Source organism: Bubalus bubalis, chromosome 22 (genome assembly GCF_019923935.1).
Source record: "Bubalus bubalis isolate 160015118507 breed Murrah chromosome 22, NDDB_SH_1, whole genome shotgun sequence".
In the NCBI taxonomy this organism is placed as follows: Eukaryota; Metazoa; Chordata; class Mammalia; order Artiodactyla; family Bovidae; genus Bubalus; species Bubalus bubalis.
This window is the reverse complement of record NC_059178.1, coordinates 340,196-361,854: the sequence shown is the minus strand read 5'-3', so window position 1 is coordinate 361,854 and position 21,659 is coordinate 340,196. Positions and strand designations below refer to the sequence as shown.

General features: G+C 45.8%; 2 protein-coding genes across 6 annotated transcripts in view; both read left to right on the top strand.

Moving 5' to 3' along the window:
• The first annotated feature begins 2,122 nt into the window (after positions 1 to 2,122).
• LOC102406016 (serpin B3) lies at positions 2,123 to 10,062 on the top strand. Its single transcript, XM_025273217.3, is given in 8 exon segments — positions 2,123 to 2,340; positions 3,354 to 3,546; positions 4,131 to 4,187; positions 5,568 to 5,696; positions 6,011 to 6,128; positions 7,305 to 7,447; positions 7,738 to 7,893; positions 9,237 to 10,062. Coding segments are annotated over 7 exon segments (1,176 nt in total). The 5' UTR covers positions 2,123 to 2,340; positions 3,354 to 3,378; the 3' UTR covers positions 9,642 to 10,062.
• An 8,816-nt stretch (positions 10,063 to 18,878) lies between these two features.
• LOC123331101 (serpin B3) overlaps positions 18,879 to 21,659 on the top strand; it is a 33,042-nt gene continuing 30,261 nt past the window's right edge. The window contains exons 1-2 of one of the 5 annotated variants that reach the window (XM_045164005.1): positions 18,879 to 18,911; positions 21,056 to 21,245. In XM_045164005.1, coding sequence (XP_045019940.1) covers positions 21,081 to 21,245 — 165 coding nt within the window. In that variant the 5' untranslated portion in view covers positions 18,879 to 18,911; positions 21,056 to 21,080. Of the gene's footprint in view, positions 18,912 to 19,101; positions 19,173 to 21,055; positions 21,246 to 21,659 lie in introns of those variants that run through there. The other 4 variants (XM_045164007.1, XM_045164006.1, XM_045164003.1 and 1 more) reach the window with 4 other exon arrangements.

Sequence of the window (21,659 nt, the reverse complement as noted above, 5' to 3'; positions counted from 1 at the left end):
TGTCCATGGGACTTCCCAGGCAAGAATACTGGAGTGGGTTGCCATTTCCTCCTCCAGAACAACATCTTGATCTTCATCAGTTACTTGCTTTTCCTCAAAGCCAGCCTCTGCACCACCAGCCTCGGAAACTTAGTCACAGGAGGAGTCAGCTCAGTCAGCGGTTCCCTTGAGTCCTCGACTCCTGCTCTGTCCCTGGGCTTCCTCCAGGCCCAGCCAGGGATCCTTGCTTCTGTCTCTGGGCTCAGAGCCCTTTCTCTTTGAACCCAAAGACGTCCACCCTGCTCCGGCCCCGGGGCTTCCCTGCTCTCTGACAGCGCCCGTGACGAAGCCTTGACTGGGAGCTCTTATTCCTCATGTTTGCTGTTTTTCATCCTGGGTCTTTCTCCTGCTATTTCCTTCTTCTTTACACTCAGCTCCCCAGTAGACTCCAGCAGACTCCATCCTCCCTCAGCCCACCCAGTCTCAGCTCAGGGGTCTTTGACCTCCAGCGTCATTCGGGGGTCAAGACACACATAACCAGGAGGAGCCCTAAGAGCAGCAGGGCTGAGCTCAGGAATCATCTTTCCAGTTTAGGCACACAGGTCTCCCCTTCCTCCAGCTCGTGTCTCCATCCCTGTGCTTCTGGGACTCTGTGTGGGTGAGTCTTCCTGTGAGTGGGTGCTGTGCTGGGGCTGCAGACTTGGACCAAGGGCAGTACTGAGTGCCAGGGTGAGGAGAGGATTGGCAGCCCACACACACGTACTTTCTCCTAAGCTGCTGGAAGTAAAATGGTGCAGCTGCTGGGGAAGGCAGTCTGGTAGTTCTTCTAAATCAATCCTAGAGTGAAATTCAACCCATCAGTCAAGTGTAAACTTACCCTTGACCCACAGATTTCATTCTTAAGTATATGCCTAAGAAATTAAAACATACGTCCACACTGAAATTGCTAAATTTTACACAACCCTAAAAGAGTATCTGAAACCCTGCCTTCTTCCCTAATGACTGTGGGGTCCTTGGAGGAGAAATTAGGGACCCATTCCCACCCCTTCGGATTTTGTGGGAGAACATGATCTCTACTGAGAGGGCAGAAGACGCAGCTTCTTTTCATCTAAACACAAGGAGATTTGTCAGTAAAGGCCCAGAGTCTGTCTCCACCTCCCTGTGGAGAGTTGGATACACACGCAGCCTCCTCGAACCAGCTACCTGCCTGGAGAGCTCACCTGGGCAATTCACCACCTGGGCTTCTGTTCAGTCACTCTGTGGCTCATTTCTGTTATCTGTGAAATGGGGAAAACAAACTCGCCGACCTAAACATGGTACCAAAGAGGAAAATGGGTGAATAGAAAACCCCTCAGTGAATAGTCAGCAGTGGTTACTATTATTCTATTACAGGAGCACCAGATGCTTGAAGAGATGAGACTCCAGTGATGAGACTCAGCCATGCCATTCAAAGAACACATTTTTTCCTCTTTTTTTCTTACAGACATTTGACTCTGTTGTTCTGGACATGAATCGGAAGTGGATATGCTGCAGATCAGGATGATGGAGAAATGTTGTAGTTCTGGAGCTCAAGCTATTTACTTTTCTGAGAAATCTTCGTACAAAAACATTAGAAAACTGCCCTTAAAATGGGTCCTGTTTGTATCTGTTCTTCTTCTCATTGAGAGCAAGTGAGTCTGCTGGAACATGAGCTGCCCTCTGAGCTTAGCAACCAGGGCACAGCTGGGATTAACCACGAGGACAATGGGGTCACGGGGAGGACCGCGCCAGGGCCCAGCCTGAGGGGAGGCACATCGCGCCTGGTCTCCACCTGCAGCTGACACAGTTGGCCAATCTCTCTTCAGTTGAGACATTGAGCTATTTTCCCGGGTATACAAAATATTTTTAAAGAAACAAGCCTTTTCAGAACTTAAAAAATGTCAGCGTTTCGATTGTTTGTGTTAGAACTGGTCTTAAACACGAGTCAACATGTATTAACAAGAGAAGAAAGATTTTTAAGGCTTATTTCTGGCTGGGCCTAGTTCCTCAGGGCACGTGAAGAAGCTGCCACACAAGTGTACTCTCATAGGTGTCGGAGAGGCACGTGCATGCGTTTCCCATGAGCCACGGATGGTAGGGCACAATTTCTTCTGCAGAAGGAAAGGACCTACAGGAGTTGGTCAATAATCTTGTCTTGACTCATAAAGACTTCTTCCTCATGAAGTTGAAGATAACTGGTGAAGAAATCAGAAGTTGATCTTGAAATACCAGCTGCCTTGAGGCACGGGCGGCGGCTGGTAGAGGTATATATTCAGGGCTGAGCGCGCCCGGCACACAGGCTTGCAGGCTGCTTGCCCACCTCTGCTTCCTCCAGGAACACAGGTAAGTGCTTCCAGCAGCTCTGCCCTAACTCAGGAGTCCTTTCTGAAAATACTAATGAATGTGATGTCTTATCGTGCGTGTGTTAAATGTTTCATGTGGTATGATGGTATTTTACGTATTCTGCCACAGAAGAACTTTTTCTCCTGATTTATCCATAGGTAATTTGCTTATTTCTAAAAGAAAACCCACGTTCCTTGGGGAGCACGTGTATCAGGGGTAGGCTGTCCAGCATCCACAGATCCTTCAAGTAAGGCACGGAGGTACCTGATGGGAGAGGGCTGGATGTTACCACATCAGTTTTGCCTTTGAATCTGTTATAAATTCACTGGGAAAGACCTGGAGGCTGGGAAAAATTGAAAGGAAAAAGAAAAGGGGGCAGCAGTGGATGGGATGCTTATACAGCATCACGGACTCAATGAATATGAATTTGAACAAACTCTGGGAGGTAGTGGAGGACAGAGGAGCTTGTCCATGGAGTGCAAAGAGTTGGACACGAGCTAGCAACTGAACAACAACAACAAAACCTCTGTTATAAAGCACTTTTTACCCATTCTTGTACAGTCAGTAAGGAAGAAACAGTAAAGATACTCTATTACTTCTTCGAAAAACATTCTTTAAATACTAATTTCAATAGTCGTCTAATTATGAGATGGATACAGGTACATATCTCAATCATGAAATGTGTAACATAAAGTTTCTATTTTATTTAAGAAACGTTTTCTATAAATAAGGCTTCCCAGGTAGCACTGTAGTAAAGAACAAGTCTACCAATCCAGGAGCTGTAAGAGATGTGGGTTCAGTCCCTGGGTGGGGAAGATCCACTGGAGGAAGGCATAGCAACCCACTCCAGTATTCCTAATTTCAAGTCTTCTAATTACTAAATGTATACAAAGGAAAAACCGTAGTTGCCAGAAATCCACAACCCAAACATAAGGCATTTCTTTTAGAAATTCTCACTACAGACTACCTTCCTTCACTAGAGTGATTATAAACTGCATCTGATGCTCTTCCAGGACTTCCAGACCACATCCGGCCACCATGAGTTCCCTCGGTGAAGCAATCATCCACCTTGCAATCGATCTGTTCCACGAGATCAGAAAATCAGAGAAGGAAAACATCTTCCTGTTGCCTTTCAGTATCTCGTCAGCCTTAGCCATGACTTACTTAGGGGCCCGAGAAAACACCGCATCACAAATGCAGAAGTAGGTGGCAGCTGCCTTTCCGTCACAGGTTTGCATGGGTTGTCTGCTGGCTGGTGTGCGGATGACCACAGGTCTGGCTGTCCCCGGGTCCCACGGCAAGCTCAAGCAGCCCCACGACTGGGTGGGCACAGAGTTATGGGGGCAGGGCTCCCCACCTGCCTCCTGTGCCTGGACTTCCTCTGGGGGCTGGGATGAACCCCCACAACTGCCCAACAACCAGAGGTGAGGCTTTAATGGAAGACTTCAGTAGAAGTGAGGCATTGACTAAAATCCATGTTTTGAGAGTTTTTTAACACATTTCCTCAACAACGGTTACAAGCAGCCAGGACCCCTTGCGGTGGCTCCTTATAAGTTAGTTCTGCGCTGTGCAAACACAGTTTGTGTTTCCTAAGGAGCAAATGGTCGTATTGAACGTTTATTTGATTCTCTTTGGGTTTTCCCTTGTTTTTTTTGGTTTTGTTGTTGTTGTTTAGCAATTTGTTTTGCTTGTCTGGATTTGTCCTTTCCTGCCTTCTTTATTTCTTTTTTTATTTACCCTGATGTACATAGGTTTCTAAAGTCTCCTTGTCCCACTCCCGTCTCCTCCAGGTCCTTCACTTCAGTGAAATCGCAGCCAACACAAAAGGAGGAGCCACAAAAGATCCCGTGAGTCACACAGCACTGGATCTAGAAGGAGGTCATATATTCAAGAGGGTTGTTGGTTAAACTGGGAATTTCAGATAGACTGGGACAAGTCCATTTTTAGAGCACATCCTAGGCAAAAATGCTCTCCTGTTGGCTCAGCAGGCAAAGAGCCCACCTGCCAGTGAAGGAGACACGAGTTTGGGTCAGGAAGGTCCCCTGGAGAAGGAAATGTCAACCCTCTCCAGTGTACTTGCCTGGGAAGCCCCATGGACAGAGGAGCCTGGTGGGCACAGTCCATGGGGTCGCAAGAGTCAGACACGCCAGAGCACACAGGCACAGGGCACTAGGCAAGACAGATGAGCAGAGTTGTCTCTGATACCATGTCACATGCTGATCTCAGACATCTGTTTTCTGAAGAGAAGCGTGTGTTTCAGAGAAGAGGGTCTAAGGAGCTTCATGTTGAAGGGCTCCTTTCGTGTGCTGACCGAGCCGTCTGCACGATTTTAGTTCCCCAACCAGGGACTGAGACAAGCACTGCTGAAAACCTGGCTCTGTCTCCTTAGAGAAGTCGCTTAGTTCTCTGAACGCTCTTGTTTTCACGTGAACTGAGCTAAAGACTTAGAGATGCTGCTGTACAGCTGCTCGCAGTGTCCCAGGCACACACTCTTCCTACACCAGGAAGTGTGACCACTATGTGTGATCACAGTGAACAGCCACAGAGCACAGTCAACCGGTGTTAGAAGATAATCTCACCAAGGAGTATAACAGGACTTCATGTCATAATCTAGGACAGTATACAAATTGCATGTTCTCACACAGTTGATGACTCTTAGAGATGCAATACGATGCATTAGGCCTCAAGAGGCTCAAGTTTAACTGATCCCTAAACATTCAAGGGATTCAACTGGTGGCTCAGATGGTAAAGAATCTGCCCACAGTGCGAGAGACCTGGGTTCGATCCTGGGTCGGAAAGATCTTCTGGAGAAGGGAATGGCTACCCACTCCAGTATTCTTGCCTGGGAAATCCCATGGACAGAAGAGCTTGGCAAGCTGCAGTCCACGGGGTCACAAAATGTCAGAAGTGACTGGGTGACTAACACGCACACACACACACACACACACACGTTTAAGACAGTGAGGACACACCCAAGAGCGGAACGGTGCTGCACGTGCACTTCAAAGAGGAAAAGTCGCAGTCTACTAGAGAAGGGAGAAAGAATTACCTGGAAGACTGAATGTGAGTTTATGAAGCTTATTTCCAGTAAAATACACCAAATACGAGGAAAGAACAACAGTCATCCACAGAAATACCAAAATCTAGGTACTGATCAAACAGACTTATGTGGGTGCAGTATTTATATTGTTAGAGAATCCAGTGAGCTCACTTTTTGGTGTTTGAAGGTTGAAAAGCCAAGAAATGTTCATCATCACTTCCAAAAGCTTTTGACGGAATTAAAGAAATCCACTGATGCCTATGAGCTGAGTGTTGCCAACAAGCTCTATGGAAGAAAAGATTTTCCGTTTCTCCAGGTGAGTTTCCTGGTCTGTCACACCTTTGGTCTGCATCCCGGGTCCTTGGGCCCCATCTCCTAATGGGGGCGGGGGGTGCAGAGGAGCCCGGGGACCCACACGGGGGCATTTCTCCCAGGGGCACCGGGCTCCCCGACCACAACTGCACCCACTGGAGTGTCCAGAGGCTGATAGCACACCAGTGAGGGGGGCGAGGGATTGGCTTGTGACCTCTGCTTGATCAGGATTTAACACATTTAATTTAATTTGGGAATACCTACATAGTTACTGATAAATTACTCTTCATTCTTCCTTTCTTCCTGCTCATGTCATAGGAATACATGGATAATGTTCAGAAATACTACCTGGCCAGTGTGGAATCTGCCGATTTTATCAGCGCTGCAGAGGAAAGTCGAAAGATGATTAATTCCTGGGTGGAGAGCCAAACCAATGGTAGGTTATGAGAGACTCACTCATTAAAAGTCACTGCTGAATCCCCGCTGTGTGTGAACACAGTGCTGGACCCTGACTGGGCTGTCAGGAGCAGGGGTGAGACGAGATTGCAGAGGGTGGGGAGGCCCTGCAGGGGGTGGACGGTCCAAGTCAGTGCAGAGAGAAACGGTCAGGGGTGCTCCCAGGACCAGCCCCCTGCAGGCACAGCTGAGCCTGGAAGACAGTGTCTTGTGGATCCCAAATCTCTGCTCAGACTTCAGGTGATTCATAAGTTGTTCTTTAAATTAAAGGCTTAACTTCCGGATTATAATCCCTAAGAGAAGATATGAAGAGTCAATTTTTGCTTTCTTAACTGGGAAACACGCCGCTCTCCGTTAAACCATCCTTCTTGCAGAAATGACCACCTGCAGGAGAAGGTTCCTGGCCCACGTCCCCCTCCCACAGGATTGTCACAGTGTCCTCCCCACCCAGGGAGGGGCTGGACAACGTCTCCATCCCATGAACCGTGTCCTACCTCCCTTCCGCAACATAGGCTTAACCTACAGCCACTCAATGTGCAGAAAGAAGAAGAAGACAGGGAATGGAAACAAGAGACAAAGCTATTGAGGGAACAGGAAGGGAGGAAAGGGAAGGAAGAAAACGGACCAGTAAAGGTCAGCTGAAATCAGTTCTTCAGAATTGATGACCTGTTCATCAGTTCTGATGAACAAGGTATTTTCAGAATTGATGACCCAGAATTCTTGGGTCAGGAAGAGCCCCTGAAGGAGGGCACGGCATCCCACTTCAGTATTCTTGCCTAGAGAGTCCCATGGACAGAGGAGCCTGGTGCGCTGCAGTCCGTGGGCTCACAGACTGAAGAGGCTTAGCACAGCATGGCATCTTAAATATCATAGAAATATCATGGCATCTTAAATATCAGAAATCAGTTCATCAGGATTCCTTGTGAAATGACTGATGTCCCCACACACACAGACTCAGGAGCAGGGGCGTCTGCATGAGGGCGACTCCATCAGGCTGGGGCCGTGAGCAAAGCCTCACCTGGTGAACTGCTGGGCATGGAGTCCCTCACGGGCTGACTTGTGTGAATATTTAACCATCACTTGTAACTTTCAAAGCATCTGACAGATAAACCACTTGTGCCTTTCATGACAGACCTTTGATTTTTTGTCTTTGCAGAAAGAATCAAGGACCTATTTCCCAAAGACTCTCTCGACAGCTCTACTGTTCTGGTTCTGGTGAACGCCGTCTACTTCAAAGGGCAATGGAACCAGAAATTTAGGGAAGAACATACTGCAGAGGAAAAATTTTGGCTGAATAAGGTATCGTCTGTTATTTCTGTATATAACAAAGTGTAGCTACACATGCACTGTGAAATTTAAATACATAGTAATTAATACATAACTGCATATAGAAGATAGAATTTGTCAAGGCTTATTTTCTTGTCCTTTTTTTAAACTTTATTTACTTGGGATTCCTTGAAGAAACTCTCATCTCTAAGACACAAATTTCCCAGATCATCTCTTAGGAGGCTGAGTTTGGTATCTCAATATTATCTTTTTTCCTGGACTAATGCTCACTTGGCATTCTTTTGCACATGAATTTATTGCAGGAAACAAGCAAACCTGTGCAGATGATGAAACAAACCAATAGTTTCCAGTTCGTGTCACTGGAGGACGTGCAAGCCAAGATCCTGGAAATCCCGTACAAAGGCGAAGAGCTAAGCATGATGGTGCTGCTGCCCAATGAAGTAGACGGTCTGCAGGAGGTAAAACCTGGCGCCTGTGGCGCTTCATGCTGCTGCTCACGTTGCCGGCAACACAGCGCCTGTGCAGGCGGCTCACAGAACGCTGGTGCTGTGCCAGGAGAGCAAGAGACTGCAGTGTGTCCTTTCCTCTCTGTTGAGTCTAATGGAAGATCATGAAGGCGAACTTGGCATCCTGTCACTTTCCCAAAAAATAGACCTTATAGTGTGATATGGAAGAACATGTAGAAAATCTTAACTTCCCAGGCCCCAGTAATACTCTGAGAAAACCAGAATGTCACTTCAAAAAATAATATGCTTGGCTCACATGTTAATATTTTGCAACCATCAAAACTTCACCTATTCCAGTCTATTCATTTGAAGACAGGGAAACTAAGACTCAAATGTAGATGGCTCATGGAAAATATACGAAAATTCACTCATGAACAAAATCAAACAAAGTAAAACAATGCTGAGCTCCATTCTGCAGGCTGAGTCACATGCTTCATAGACAGGAGACAAACCAACCTATCTTGATGCTCACTTTCTATTTAGACGTACTCTCTCAGAGTTATTTGGAGCCTCATTGCTGGGAATTTGAAAAAAAAAAAGTGAATCTTCCTTTTAGCATGGTTGTATTGGTTCAAGATAATTTGTAAAGACACCAATAACAATATCCGGCATATAAAAGTCATTCCATAACTGGCCATCTGCAATTACTATAATAGCCAATGATGCTGAATTTGCAGTGAACTTGCCACACGTAAAATATATATACGGTAGCTCAGGGACTAACACACGATGCCTAAAAATATTAATTAAGTAAACACATACACTGAATCTCTACTTAATGGTGGCATTATGTAACAGTTTAAACTGGATCAGAGAAACATATCTATACAGGAAACGTTTTCAAAGAGGTCAAGCAAGTAAAAGGAATAATAATGGGTTGTACACTATATCATGCAAAAACTATGCACAAAAAGACATTAACAAGACAAGACTATTTGAAATAAAACATGTAGTGATCTGGCAACTTAAGAAGTGAAGATATATAGTTTATCTTTTACAAAATAAATTTATTTAATGCTTCTGCTGTTATGTATGGATATATATACACATATATATACAGAAGGCTCATTTTATCATATAAATATTACAAAATATTCAGCTTATAATACACGAGATTACATGCAATATATAAATATATGTATATAGTATAGTGAGTTTATATGTATAATATAAATGAACCTCCTGTATTCATGTTTACTGTGAAGATAATTGTTTTCCAGACAATTCAATCCAAAGTTAGGTGGGCTCCATGACCGCTGAGAATCCTGACAGTTGTTCCTTTTCCACTGTTACAGCTTGAAGACCAGCTCACTGCTGAGAAGTTAATAGCATGGACGAGCCCACAGAATATGGGGAAGAGACAAGTGGACTTATACCTGCCTCGGTTTAAAGTGGAAGAGAGCTACGACTTCGTGCCCACGCTGCAAGCCCTGGGGATGGTGGATGCCTTCCGTGATGGTGTGGCCGACTTCTAGGGCATGACCAAGGTACCCGGTCTGGTGGTGTCGACGGTCGTCCACAAGTGCTTTGTGGAGGTGACCGAGGAGGGCACGGAGGCCTCAGCTGCTACTGGTGTAGCAATTATTAAAGAAGCAGGAAGAAATTCTGAGAGTTTCCGCTGCGATCGCCCTTTCCTGTTCCTCATCAAGCACATCAAGACCAACAGCATCCTCTTCTGTGGCCGAGTCTCTTCCCCTTAGACGTCCTTGGGCAGCGGCCACACTCGGGGACATTCAGAGAGCTGTTCCCGGAGCTTGAATGCTGGTGCACAGGTGCCCTTGGATTCGTTTTCCTTTCCAACCTCACAGTCACCACTCACTATGTATTGGATAAAATATGTTTGTCTGTCTCTCTCTTTCCACAAACACATGTAACCTACTCTATTCCCCATGAAAACGCCTCCTTGGACAACGTGTTCACTATAGTTTAAAAAGTTATCTCCATACTCTATCTTCTACTAAGTTTGAAATATCATAGCTCCTATTTCAAAAGTTATTTTTACTTTTCAAACCTAGACATTCATATTTACTTGAGTTCAGGTGGTATGTGGGACCCTTACATGTCTAAATTTTTTAATTTTCTGAAATGCATTATCAATAAAACCATGGCTTGTTCATATCATTTGTTGCTCATCTTTTTTTTTTTCAACAAACTGCAAGTGACCCCCCACACATGGAAAAGATCATATAGAAAGATATTATCCTTTATAGAAATCAAAATAGTGCAGTATGATGAGGTTAAAAAGGCAGACTGCTGTCAGAACATGGAAGGCTCTGTAACCCATGTGTAAGCCTAGATATAAGCATGTAGAACTCAGACTTCGGATGTGAACTGAGTCTCTAAGTAGAAAGACAGATGATACATATGTTAGAGCTACCAAGAGAAATATGGTAATTGCGGCTGAAGGCAGAGATGGGATAAGACTGGGAGAGCATCCAGTGAGAAGCAGGGCTGACATATGACCCTGAAGTCCACCAACCCATAAAGCAAAGAACTGACAAATTTTATTTCCCAAAACATAACTTTTCTCAGGGCAAGAGGAATCATTTGGAGGTGATATGTTTACTACATAGATTGGCATGATGGTTTCACAGATACATACTCACCTCAGAACTCATGAGGTTCATATATTAAATACATACAGCTCTTTATACATACATGAAGAAAGGTATTTTTGAACAGAAAGTAATAAAAATCAATATGTGACTTTAAACATAAAGATAATAGATGCTTAATAAAGAATATGATGCATATATATCATAGGACAGGCTTCCCTGGTGGTGCAGTGATAAGGAATCTGACTGCCAAGCAGGAGACCTGGGTTCAAAAAAGAGCTGGACATGATGTAGCGAGTAAACAACACAACACCAGACACCACAGGACACCAACTTGTCCCCATGGGATTGCACAAAGCTAAAATTAAAAGACTGGTCAAACCCTTTGTGGAGAAAACGTGGATCAACCGGAACTCTCCCACACCACTGGTAGGGATACAAAAGCTGCAACCACTCAGGAAAACAGTCTTGCGATTTTATTTTTTCCATCTTTATTAAAATATTATTGGCCCATAGCATTGAGTAAGTTGAAGGTGAACATGTGGTACACTCATTTTCTACATAGAAACCTGATACACTCATTTTCTACAAAATGACCACCAGCACAGCTTGCGCTAACACTGCCCTCACAGGGCAAGAGGAGTCATTTGGGGGTGATATGTTTACTACACAGACTGGCATGACGGTTTCACAGATACATACTCACCTCAGAACTCCTGACGTCATACAGTAAATAAGTACAGCTCTTCATACACCGTTCCTCATTCACGCACCATTCACACCCTCATCACAGTGTATTCACACCCTCAGCACAGTGTATTCACACCCTCAGCACAGTGTATTCACACCCTCATCACATGTTCTCGCTTCTCTGTCGGGATGTGTGTTGGTCAAGAACACCTGTCACACTGCTGATCTCTAAGGGAGGGGATGCTGGGGTCTCATATGCTGCCACCTGCGTGATGTCTCCAGAAAACCACATATCTCCTTGGCTCAGCAATGCACATCTAGAGAAAGTCTTTCTCAAGTATACAAGTGCCACATATCAGTACTTTCTTACGGGGTTAAAAGCATGACCAGACTATTACCAGACCAGTAATTCCACATCCTGATTTTACCCAAGAGATATGAATACATCCACCACAAAAGGACTAACACACAAATGTTCACTGAAGCCTTATTTGTAATGGCCAAAAAGCTGGCAAAACCTCAAATGTCTAACAGCTGAACAAAACAGGTGAACGAAAATACAAACCCAAGAACAGTACTTAGAGATGAAAAGGAAAAAACTACTGAAGCAACATGGATTAAACTCCTACACGCTGTGCTGTACAAACAAGAGACTGAAAAGAATGAGTGCATGCTATGTAATCCACTCACATGACAATTTTACACTATGGATAAATGTAGCTGGGCTTCCCCAGTGGCTCAGTGGTAAAGAACCCTCCTGACAATTCAGGAGACATGGACTTGATCCCTGGGTTGGAAAGGTCCCCTGGAGAAGGGAATGGCTCCCCTCTCCAGTGTTCTTGCCTGGAGAATCCCATGGACAGAGAAGCCGGGTGGGCTACAGTTGATGGGGTCGCAAAGAGTCAGACACGACCGAGCAACTAATCGACAACAAATGTAGTTACCTCTCAATACAAGAGACCTTGAAACACTTAGAACAATGCGATCATAGGAAATGATAGTAAAAAATACCAAAAAGTGATAGCCAATTATTAAATATGAGAGCTAGTATTTTATTGAATGAGATGGATCAGAGCATAATTTCCCTGTGCTATTTCACTTAAGACGAAGATGTATACCGCAAAACACTCATTGGTTGTGTGACTAACATAGAGCCTGGAGCTTTGCTATTGGCAGGGTGAATCACTAAACATTTCCAGAGATGAAATGAATGAGGAATCACCTTCATAAGAGAAGAAATTTTGATCGGATTAAGAACACAAAGTTTGTATATTAATTGAATACTACACACTGTACTGGCAAGAAATTTTATAAGTTTCACTCATGGGTTTAACCCAACGTATCATAAAACTATATAACTACTAAACACTCCAGAGTTTTGGTATTTCCTTGTGTTTGAATAAGTATCAGGAATAACATAAAAATGTGTCCGGTGTAAACTCATACATAGAAATATCACATTTAGTTTCAGTAGATTTCCAGATGCTCCTCTGGGTGGGTCTCCAAAAGATCCCAATCTGAAAACAGTGCAAGATTTAAGAAGTTATGTTATTAGTGAAAAGTTGTCATTACTCCTCCAATCACCTTGCCTTATCTTATCTTCAGAACAAGTCGTTCTGAGCTGAACTCCTGCCCTTCGGACGCTGCACTCTTCACAGCTTACAGGAATCTCTATGAGCCAGGGAAGCAGAAGCCCTGTGAGTGGGCCTGTGCAGTCTTGATCCATCAGTAAAGGAGTTTTGTCTTTGTTGCTCCCAGGCGTTTCTCATCAGGAAGATCTGAGGGAGGCGACAAGCTCACTGTTCTTTTGCGAAACGTTGGCAGGTTGGGAAACCTGCCCCTGTGAACGCAGGAGATTCTCAGGTAGCTAAGTTTGGAGACAGAACACAGGCCCTTGAGATGTTGACGCTTCGTACAGTGATAATGCCTCCATAGGCACCTGGAAGCTTGGTCCAAGGTGTGTGCTGGGGGCAGCCTTCCAGCCTCAAGCACTCAGCTGTCACGGTTCCAGGACCCCCGTCCGCCGCAGGGCTCAGTCTCTCTGCCTCCCTCTGCACCGCCCTCCCTTCCACCTCTCTCTCTCTTTCCCCCTCTTTTCCTCTCCCTGCCTCCCTACACGTTCTCTCCCTCTGTCTCTCTCTCCCCAAACACGCACAGCATCTAAACGAGGGAGCTGGGTCAGCAGGGCTCCACCAGTAAATACACCTCGGCTTTGGAGCTAACCCTCCAGGAAGGCCTCAGGAAAAGCCCCTGCCGGCGCAGCCAGTTTCCGTGCTGCCCTCCCTTCTCCACCCTTGAAACGAGGACTTCACCTCCTGGGGCTCTGAACTGCTGCCACGAGAAGTGGCCCTGAAACCGGAACAAGCCCGAGTGCATCTCTCCCTCACCCTTCTGGGTTCTGGGGGGAGAAGCAGCCGGAGCCACGACAGAGCCGCCCACACCCTCGGGCCGGCCCTGCGGGGCCGCTGAGCCGCCTCCAGCGCCGCCGCCCAGCGCCGCGTCCTCCAGCGCCGCCGCCGGCCCCGCTGCTCCAGGGCCTCGTGTCCTGACCGCTCAGAGTCCGCGCTGCGCGGGCTTGCTCAGGATCGCATGGATACAGATAAATGCCTCGTGGGTATGGAAAAATACTGCCATGGCTTCTCTCCAAACTCTTACGAGTGTTTAGTTTGGCTGATGGGATCGCTGGTTGTACCGCACTGAAGAGAACTTCCTCTGCCCCCCACTCCACCCCCAATTAATTTCTAATCACAGAGTGTGACCTTACGTGTAAATAGATCATAGACATAGCTAGTTAACATAAGATCGTACTGACTCAAGCTGGGTCCTCATCCAATGACTGGACCCTTATATGAAGAGAAGAGACACAGAGAAGACAGTCATGTCGAGACAGAGGCACAGGCCCGGAAACTCGAGGAACCACCAGGGGGTAGAAAAGGTAAAGAGAATTCTCCCCAAGAGCCTCGCCAGGAAGTGTGGTCCTGAGAACACACTGATTTTAGACCTCAAGGCTCCAGAAGTGGGCGAGAATGAATACCTGTGGTTTCAAACCTCAGTGTGGGCAGCTCAGGACAGAGGTCTAGGAACCTAACACAGTGCCTCGAGAGCAGAGAAGCCCCCTCTCACACTCCAGAGCCTAAACTGTTAAGTTACAGTAGTTTACTAGAGCAAAAAATCAACCATTTCAGCAATTAAAAATGCATTCAAAGAAGGACATGAACCTCATCAAAACAACATTGTAAATCAACATTCAATGAAATGCCCTGAATTTCAGGAGCAAATCTTTTACTTGAAGTACAGGTAATTAGGATGTTTTGTCAGGTGGTCATCAGATGCAGGGAGGAAATCACTGCAACGAGTTAGAGCCAGGCGTTCCTTGTGCAATAATAGACGTTTACTGGAGTCTATGGAGTTGACGTTATCTTGCTTGGATCACTGAGGAACTGAAGGTGCTGATGACCGCTGTCCCTGGCAGTCCTGGTGAGATATGTGCTAAAGCCAGAGTCACGTGGGGGAACGCAGAGGCTGGTTGCAGAAGTCATGGGGTGGGGGATGGATGTGCTATCATGGTCTCAGAGATTGTCTCAGAGGATGAGGCTTAGGAAGTCAGTGGCCACCAAATGTAAAGGAGCCTTGGCAAACCTCCCTTGTCATTAAGTCCCTGCTTCTAGCACTGTGGTAGAGACCCTTCACTAAGCTCAGTACTAAGTCAAAGAACATAATTAAGGACTCAATGAATGGAGAATGAATCATTAGGAAATTATAAAAATAGATAATCAAACACAGTATGTGATCACCCCTACATTCACATGGAATCAAGAAGCCTTCATTCAAATGTAAGAGACCAAGAGGCAGTGATTCCTAGTTCATGCACAAAGCACAGTCTCTCTCTTCCTGCATTCTACCAAAAAATTAAGAGACCCATAAAAGCAAATCCTGGAGGCAGTGCGATTTTTCTGATATAAGAAGTGATAGAATAAAATTTTGACTAAGGACTTCCTCAGTCCTTCCTTAATATATAATATTAATCAATTCAAGGGGCTTCCCGGTTGGCACTGGTGGTAAAGAACCAGTTTGCCAACACGGGAGACATAAGAGACCCAGGTTCAATCCCTGGACTGGGAAGATCCTGGAGGAGGGCATGGCACCCCACTCCAGTATTCTTGCCTGGAGACTCCCCATGGACAGAGGAGCCTGGTGGGCTACAGCCCATAGGGTCACAAAGAGTGGGAAATGACTGAAGTGACTTAGCAAACACACACGAAATCTATTGCAATGTTAAATGTCAGTCAAAAACTGCTGAAAGGAAGGGTTGTAGAAATGGTTCTAGAGACAGGAGATGTGAGAGAGGGTTGGATGGTGCTAAGCACAGAGTAGGATGACTGTCCCGAGGGAACTGGAGGCATGGGAATGGGGAGACGGGTGGTGAGAATGAACTGTCTCAGTCTGCCATGACACACCTACAGACAAGACCATTCCCCAACTAAGGGACATTAAGGTAAATCTGATTCATCCTGTTCAGATGCTATTTACATTGTACGAATCTGTATCTGTATGGGAATATTCAAACAGTAATTGATCATATATGAAATGAGTTGGCAGTCCAGGTTCGATGCACGATGCTGGATGCTTGTGGCTGGTGCACTGGGACGAAACAGAGGGATGGTATGGGGAGGGAGGAGGGTTCAGGATGGGGAAGACATGTATACCTGTGGCAGATTCATTTTGATATATGGCAAAACCAATACAATATTGTAAAATTAAATAAAATAAAATTTAAAAAAATAAATAAAACAGTAATTGGCAGATATCCTGTTATTGAAAGCTTGAAGGGTTTTCTCAGGTAACCAATTTACCTGCAGATGGGTATGACCACGTGTGTAATAAGAAGAAAGAGATAAAATGCCCCCTAGGATGTGCACCTCAGTAAAGCTGGTGATTCTTCACACCCTTCACAAGGAAGGAAGAAAACAAGAGGAGAACAGAGGAGCTATTTTTGAAGCAACCTACACAGGTATTAGAAATATGTGGGATGGTTCCTGGACATGTCATTTCCTCCTCAGTTTTATTGGATTCCGGGATTCATGATGCCAATGATGTTGGTATATTTAGAAAATACCCAAAGACAGGTGGCAAGTACTGACTTGCAAAATCGTCTGAGAAGTGCTGAGTGTCCTGGGACACTGTGTGAGTTCGTGGTGTCTTCATCTTGTCTAATACACTCCAGGAGCACTTTTGAAAAGGAGGGGGAGAAGGATGTGATATGGATTCTTATTTGAACTAACCAAAGTTCCCTCTAAGTTTAAGTAAAATCCTTTGCTTTGCATACGTGCTCAGTCGTGTCCCACTCTTTGCCACCCTATGGACTGACTGTTGCCCGACAGACTCCTCTGTCCATGGGACTTCCCAGGCAAGAATACTGGAGTGGGTTGCCATTTCCTCCTCCAGAACAACATCTTGATCTTCATCAGTTACTTGCTTTTCCTCAAAGCCAGCCTCTGCACCACCAGCCTCGGAAACTTAGTCACAGGAGGAGTCAGTTCAGTCAGCGGTTCCCTTGAGTCCTCGACTCCTGCTCTGTCCCTGGGCTTCCTCCAGGCCCAGCCGGGGATCCTTGCTTCTGTCTCTGGGCTCAGAGCCCTTTCTCTTTGAACCCAAAGACGTCCACCCTGCTCCGGCCCCGGGGCTTCCCTGCTCTCTGACAGCGCCCGTGACGAAGCCTTGACTGGGAGCTCTTATTCCTCATGTTTGCTGTTTTTCATCCTGGGTCTTTCTCCTGCTATTTCCTTCTTCTTTACACTCAGCTCCCCAGTAGACTCCAGCAGACTCCATCCTCCCTCAGCCCACCCAGTCTCAGCTCGGGGTATTTGACCTCCAGCGTCATTCGGGGGTCAAGACACACATAACCAGGAGGAGCCCTAAGAGCAGCAGGGCTGAGCTCAGGAATCATCTTTCCAGTTTAGGCACACAGGTCTCCCCTTCCTCCAGCTCGTGTCTCCATCCCTGTGCTTCTGGGACTCTGTGTGGGTGAGTCTTCCTGTGAGTGGGTGCTGTGCTGGGACTGCAGACTTGGACCAAGGGCAGTACTGAGTGCCAGGGTGAGGAGAGGATTTGCAGCCCCCACACACGTACTTTCTCCTAAGCTGCTGGAAGTAAAATGGTGCAGCTGCTGGGGAAGGCAGTCTGGTAGTTCTTCTAAATCAATCCTAGAGTGAAATTCAACCCATCAGTCAAGGGTAAACTTACCGTTGACCCACAGATTTCATTCTTAAGTATATGCCTAAGAAATTAAAACATACGTCCACACTGAAATTGCTAAATTTTACACAACCCTAAAAGAGTATCTGAAACCCTGCCTTCTTCCCTAATGACTGTGGGGTCCTTGGAGGAGAAATTAGGGACCCATTCCCACCCCTTCGGATTTTGTGGGAGAACATGATCTCTACTGAGAGGGCAGAAGACGCAGCTTCTTTTCATCTAAACACGAGGAGATTTGTCAGTAAAGGCCCAGAGTCTGTCTCCACCTCCCTATGGAGAGTTGGATACACATGCAGCCTCCTCGAACCAGCTACCAGCCTGGAGAGCTCACCTGGGCAATTCACCACCTGGGCTTCTGTTCAGTCACTCTGGCTCATTTCTGTTATCTGTGAAATGGGGAAAACAAACTCACCGACCTAAACAAGGTACCAAAGAGGAAAATGGGTGAATAGAAAACCCCCTCAGTGAATAGTCAGCAGTGGTTAATATTATTCTATTACAGGAGCGCCAGATGCTTGAAGAGATGAGACTCCAGTGATGAGACTCAGCCATGCCATTCAAAGAACACATGTTTTCCTCTTTTTTTCTTACAGACATTTGACTCTGTTGTTCTGGACATGAATCGGAAGTGGATGTGCTGCAGATCAGGATGATGGAGAAATGTTGTAGTTCTGGAGCTCAAGCTATTTACTTTTCTGAGAAATCTTCGTACAAAAACATTAGAAAACTGCCCTTAAAATGGGTCCTGTTTGTATCTGTTCTTCTTCTCATTGAGAGCAAGTGAGTCTGCTGGAACATGAGCTGCCCTCTGAGCTTAGCAACCAGGGCACAGCTGGGATTAACCACGAGGACAATGGGGTCACGGGGAGGACCGCGCCAGGGCCCAGCCTGAGGGGAGGCACATCGCGCCTGGTCTCCACCTGCAGCTGACACAGTTGGCCAATCTCTCTTCAGCTGAGACATTGAGCTATTTTCCCGGGTATACAAAATATTTTTAAAGAAACAAGCCTTTTCAGAACTTAAAAAATGTCTGCGTTTCGATTGTTTGTGTTAGAACTGGTCTTAAACACGAGTCAACATGTATTAACAAGAGAAGAAAGATTTTTAAGGCTTATTTCTGGCTGGGCCTAGTTCCTCAGGGCACGTGAAGAAGCTGCCACACAAGTGTACTCTCATAGGTGTCGGAGAGGCACGTGCATGCGTTTCCCATGAGCCACGGATGGTAGGGCACAATTTCTTCCGCAGAAGAGAAGGACCTACAGGAGTTGGTCAATAATCTTGTCTTGACTCATAAAGACTTCTTCCTCATGAAGTTGAAGATAACTGGTGAAGAAATCAGAAGTTGATCTTGAAATACCAGCTGCCTTGAGGCACAGGCAAGGGCTGGTAGAGGTATATATTCAGGGCTGAGCACGCCCGGCACACAGGCTACAGGCTGCCTGCCCACCTCTGCTTCCTCCAGGAACACAGATAAGTGCTTCTGGCAGCTCTGTGTCAACTCAGGAATCCTTTCTGAAAATAATAATGAATGTGATGTTTTATCATGCGTGTGTTAAATATTTCATTTGGTATGATGGTATTTTACGTATTCTGCCACAGAAGAACTTTTTCTCCTGATTTAGTCCATAGGTAATTTACTTATTTCTAAAAGAAAACCCACGTTCCTTTGGGAGCTCGTGTATCAGGGGTAGGCTGTCCAGCATCCACAGATCCTTCAAGTAAGGCACGGAGGTACCTGATGGGAGATGGCTGGATGTTACCACATCAGTTTTGCCTTTGAATCTGTTATAAATTCACTGGGAAAGACCTGGAGGCTGGGAAAAATTGAAAGGAAAAACAAAAGGGGGCAGCAGTGGATGGGATGGTTATACAGCATCACGGACTCAATGAATATGAATTTGGACAAACACTGGGAGGTAGTAGAGGACAGAGGAGCTTGTCCATGGAGTGCAAAGAGTTGGACACGACTTAGCAACTGAACAACAACAACAAAACCTCTGTTCAGTTCAGTTCAGTGGCTCAGTCGTGTCCGACTGTTCGAGACCCCATGAATCGGAGCACGCCAGGCCTCCCTGTCCATCACCAACTCCCAGAGTTCACTCAGACTCACGTCCATCGAGTCAGTGATGCCATCCAGCCATTTCATCCTCTGTCGTCCCTTTCTCTTCCTGCCCCCAGTCCCTCCCAGCTCAGGGTCTTTTCCAATGAGTCAACTCTTCGCATGAGGTGGCCAAAGTACTGGAGTTTCAGCATTAGCATCATTCCTTCCAAAGAAATCCCAGGGCTGATCTTCTTCAGAATGGACTGATTGCATCTCCTTGCAGTCCAAGGGACTCTCAAGAGTCTTCTCCAACACCACAGTTTAAAAGCATCAATTCTTCGGCGCTCAGCCTTCTTCACAGTCCAACTCTCACATCCATACATGACCACAGGAAAAATCATAGCCTTGACTAGACAAACCTTTGTTGGCATAGTAATGTCTCTGCTTTTGAATATGCTGTCTAGGTTCGTCATAACTTTCCTTCCAAGGAGTAAGCGTCTTTTAATTTCATGGCTGCAGTCACCATCTGCAGTGATTTTGTAGCCCCAAAAACATACAGTCTAACACTGTTTCCACTGTTTCCCCATCTATTTCCCATGAAGTGATGGGACCGGATGCCATGATCTTCGTTTTCTGAATGTTGAGCTTTAAGCCAACTTTTTCACTCTCCACTTTCACTTTCATCAAGAGGCTTTTTAGTTCCTCTTCACTTTCTGCCATAAGGGTGGTGTCATCTACATATCTGAGGTTATTGATATTTCTCCCGGCAATCTTGATTCCCACTTGTGTTTCTTCCAGTCCAGCGTTTCTCATGATGTACTCTGCATAGAAGTTAAATAAGCAGGGTGACAATATACAGCCTTGACATACTCCTTTTCCTATTTGGAACCAGTCTGTTGTTCCATGTCCAGTTCCAACTGTTGCTTCCTGACCTGCGTACAAATGTCTCAAGAGGCAGGTCAGGTGGTCTGGTATTCCCATCTCTTTCAGAATTTTCCACAGTTTATTGTGATCCACACAGTCAAAGGCTTTGGCATAATCAATCAAGCACAAATAGATGTTTTTCTGGAACTCTCTCGCTTTTTACCTCTATTATAAAGCACTTTTTCCCCTTTGTACAGTCAGTAAGGAAGAAACAGTAAAGATACTCTATTACTTTTTCGAAAAATTTTCATTAAATATTAATTTCAATAGTCGTCTAATTATGAGATGGATACAGGTACATCTCTCAATCATGAAATGTGTAACATAAAGTTTCTATATATTTAAGAAACGTTTTCTATAAATAAGGCTTCCCAGGTGGTACTGTGGTAAAGAACAAGTCTACCAATCCAGGAGCTGTAAGAGATGTGGGTTCAGTCCCTGGGTGGGGAAGATCCCCTGGAGGAAGGCATAGCAACCCACTCCAGTATTCCTAATTTCAAGTCTTCTAATTACTAAATGTATACAAAGGAAAAATCGTAGTTGCCAGAAATCCACAACCCACACATAAGGCATTTCTTTTAGAAATTCTCATGACAGACTAGCCTTCCTTCACTAGAGTGATTATAAACTGCATCTGATGCTCTTCCAGGACTTCCAGACCACATCCGGCCACCATGAGTTCCCTCGGTGAAGCAATCATCCACCTTGCAATCGATCTGTTCCACGAGATCAGAAAATCAGAGAAGGAAAACATCTTCCTGTCGCCTTTCAGTATCTCGTCAGCCTTAGCCATGACTTACTTAGGGGCCCGAGAAAACACCGCATCACAAATGCAGAAGGTAGGTGGCAGCTGCCTTTCCCTCACAGGTTTGCATGGGTTGTCTGCTGGCTGGTGTGCAGATGACCACAGGTCTGGCTGTCCCCGGGTCCCACGGCAAGCTCAAGCAGCCCCACGACTGGGTGGGCAAAGAGAGGGGCACACACTCTCCCACAGGGCTCCCCACCTGCTTCCTGTGCCTGGACTTCCTCTGGGGGCTGGGATGAAGCCCTACAATTGCCCAACAACCAAAGGTGAGGCTTTAATGGAAGAATTCACTGGAAGTGAGGCCCTGACTAAAATCCACGGGAGACCTCTTTACATGTTTCCTCAATGATGAATGAGAAACGAGACACGGTTCTTTAAAGTGGACAGCGCTCAAGCAGCTTTGTGTTGTCCACACACAGACTGTGTTTTTTAAGGATGAAGCTTTTTG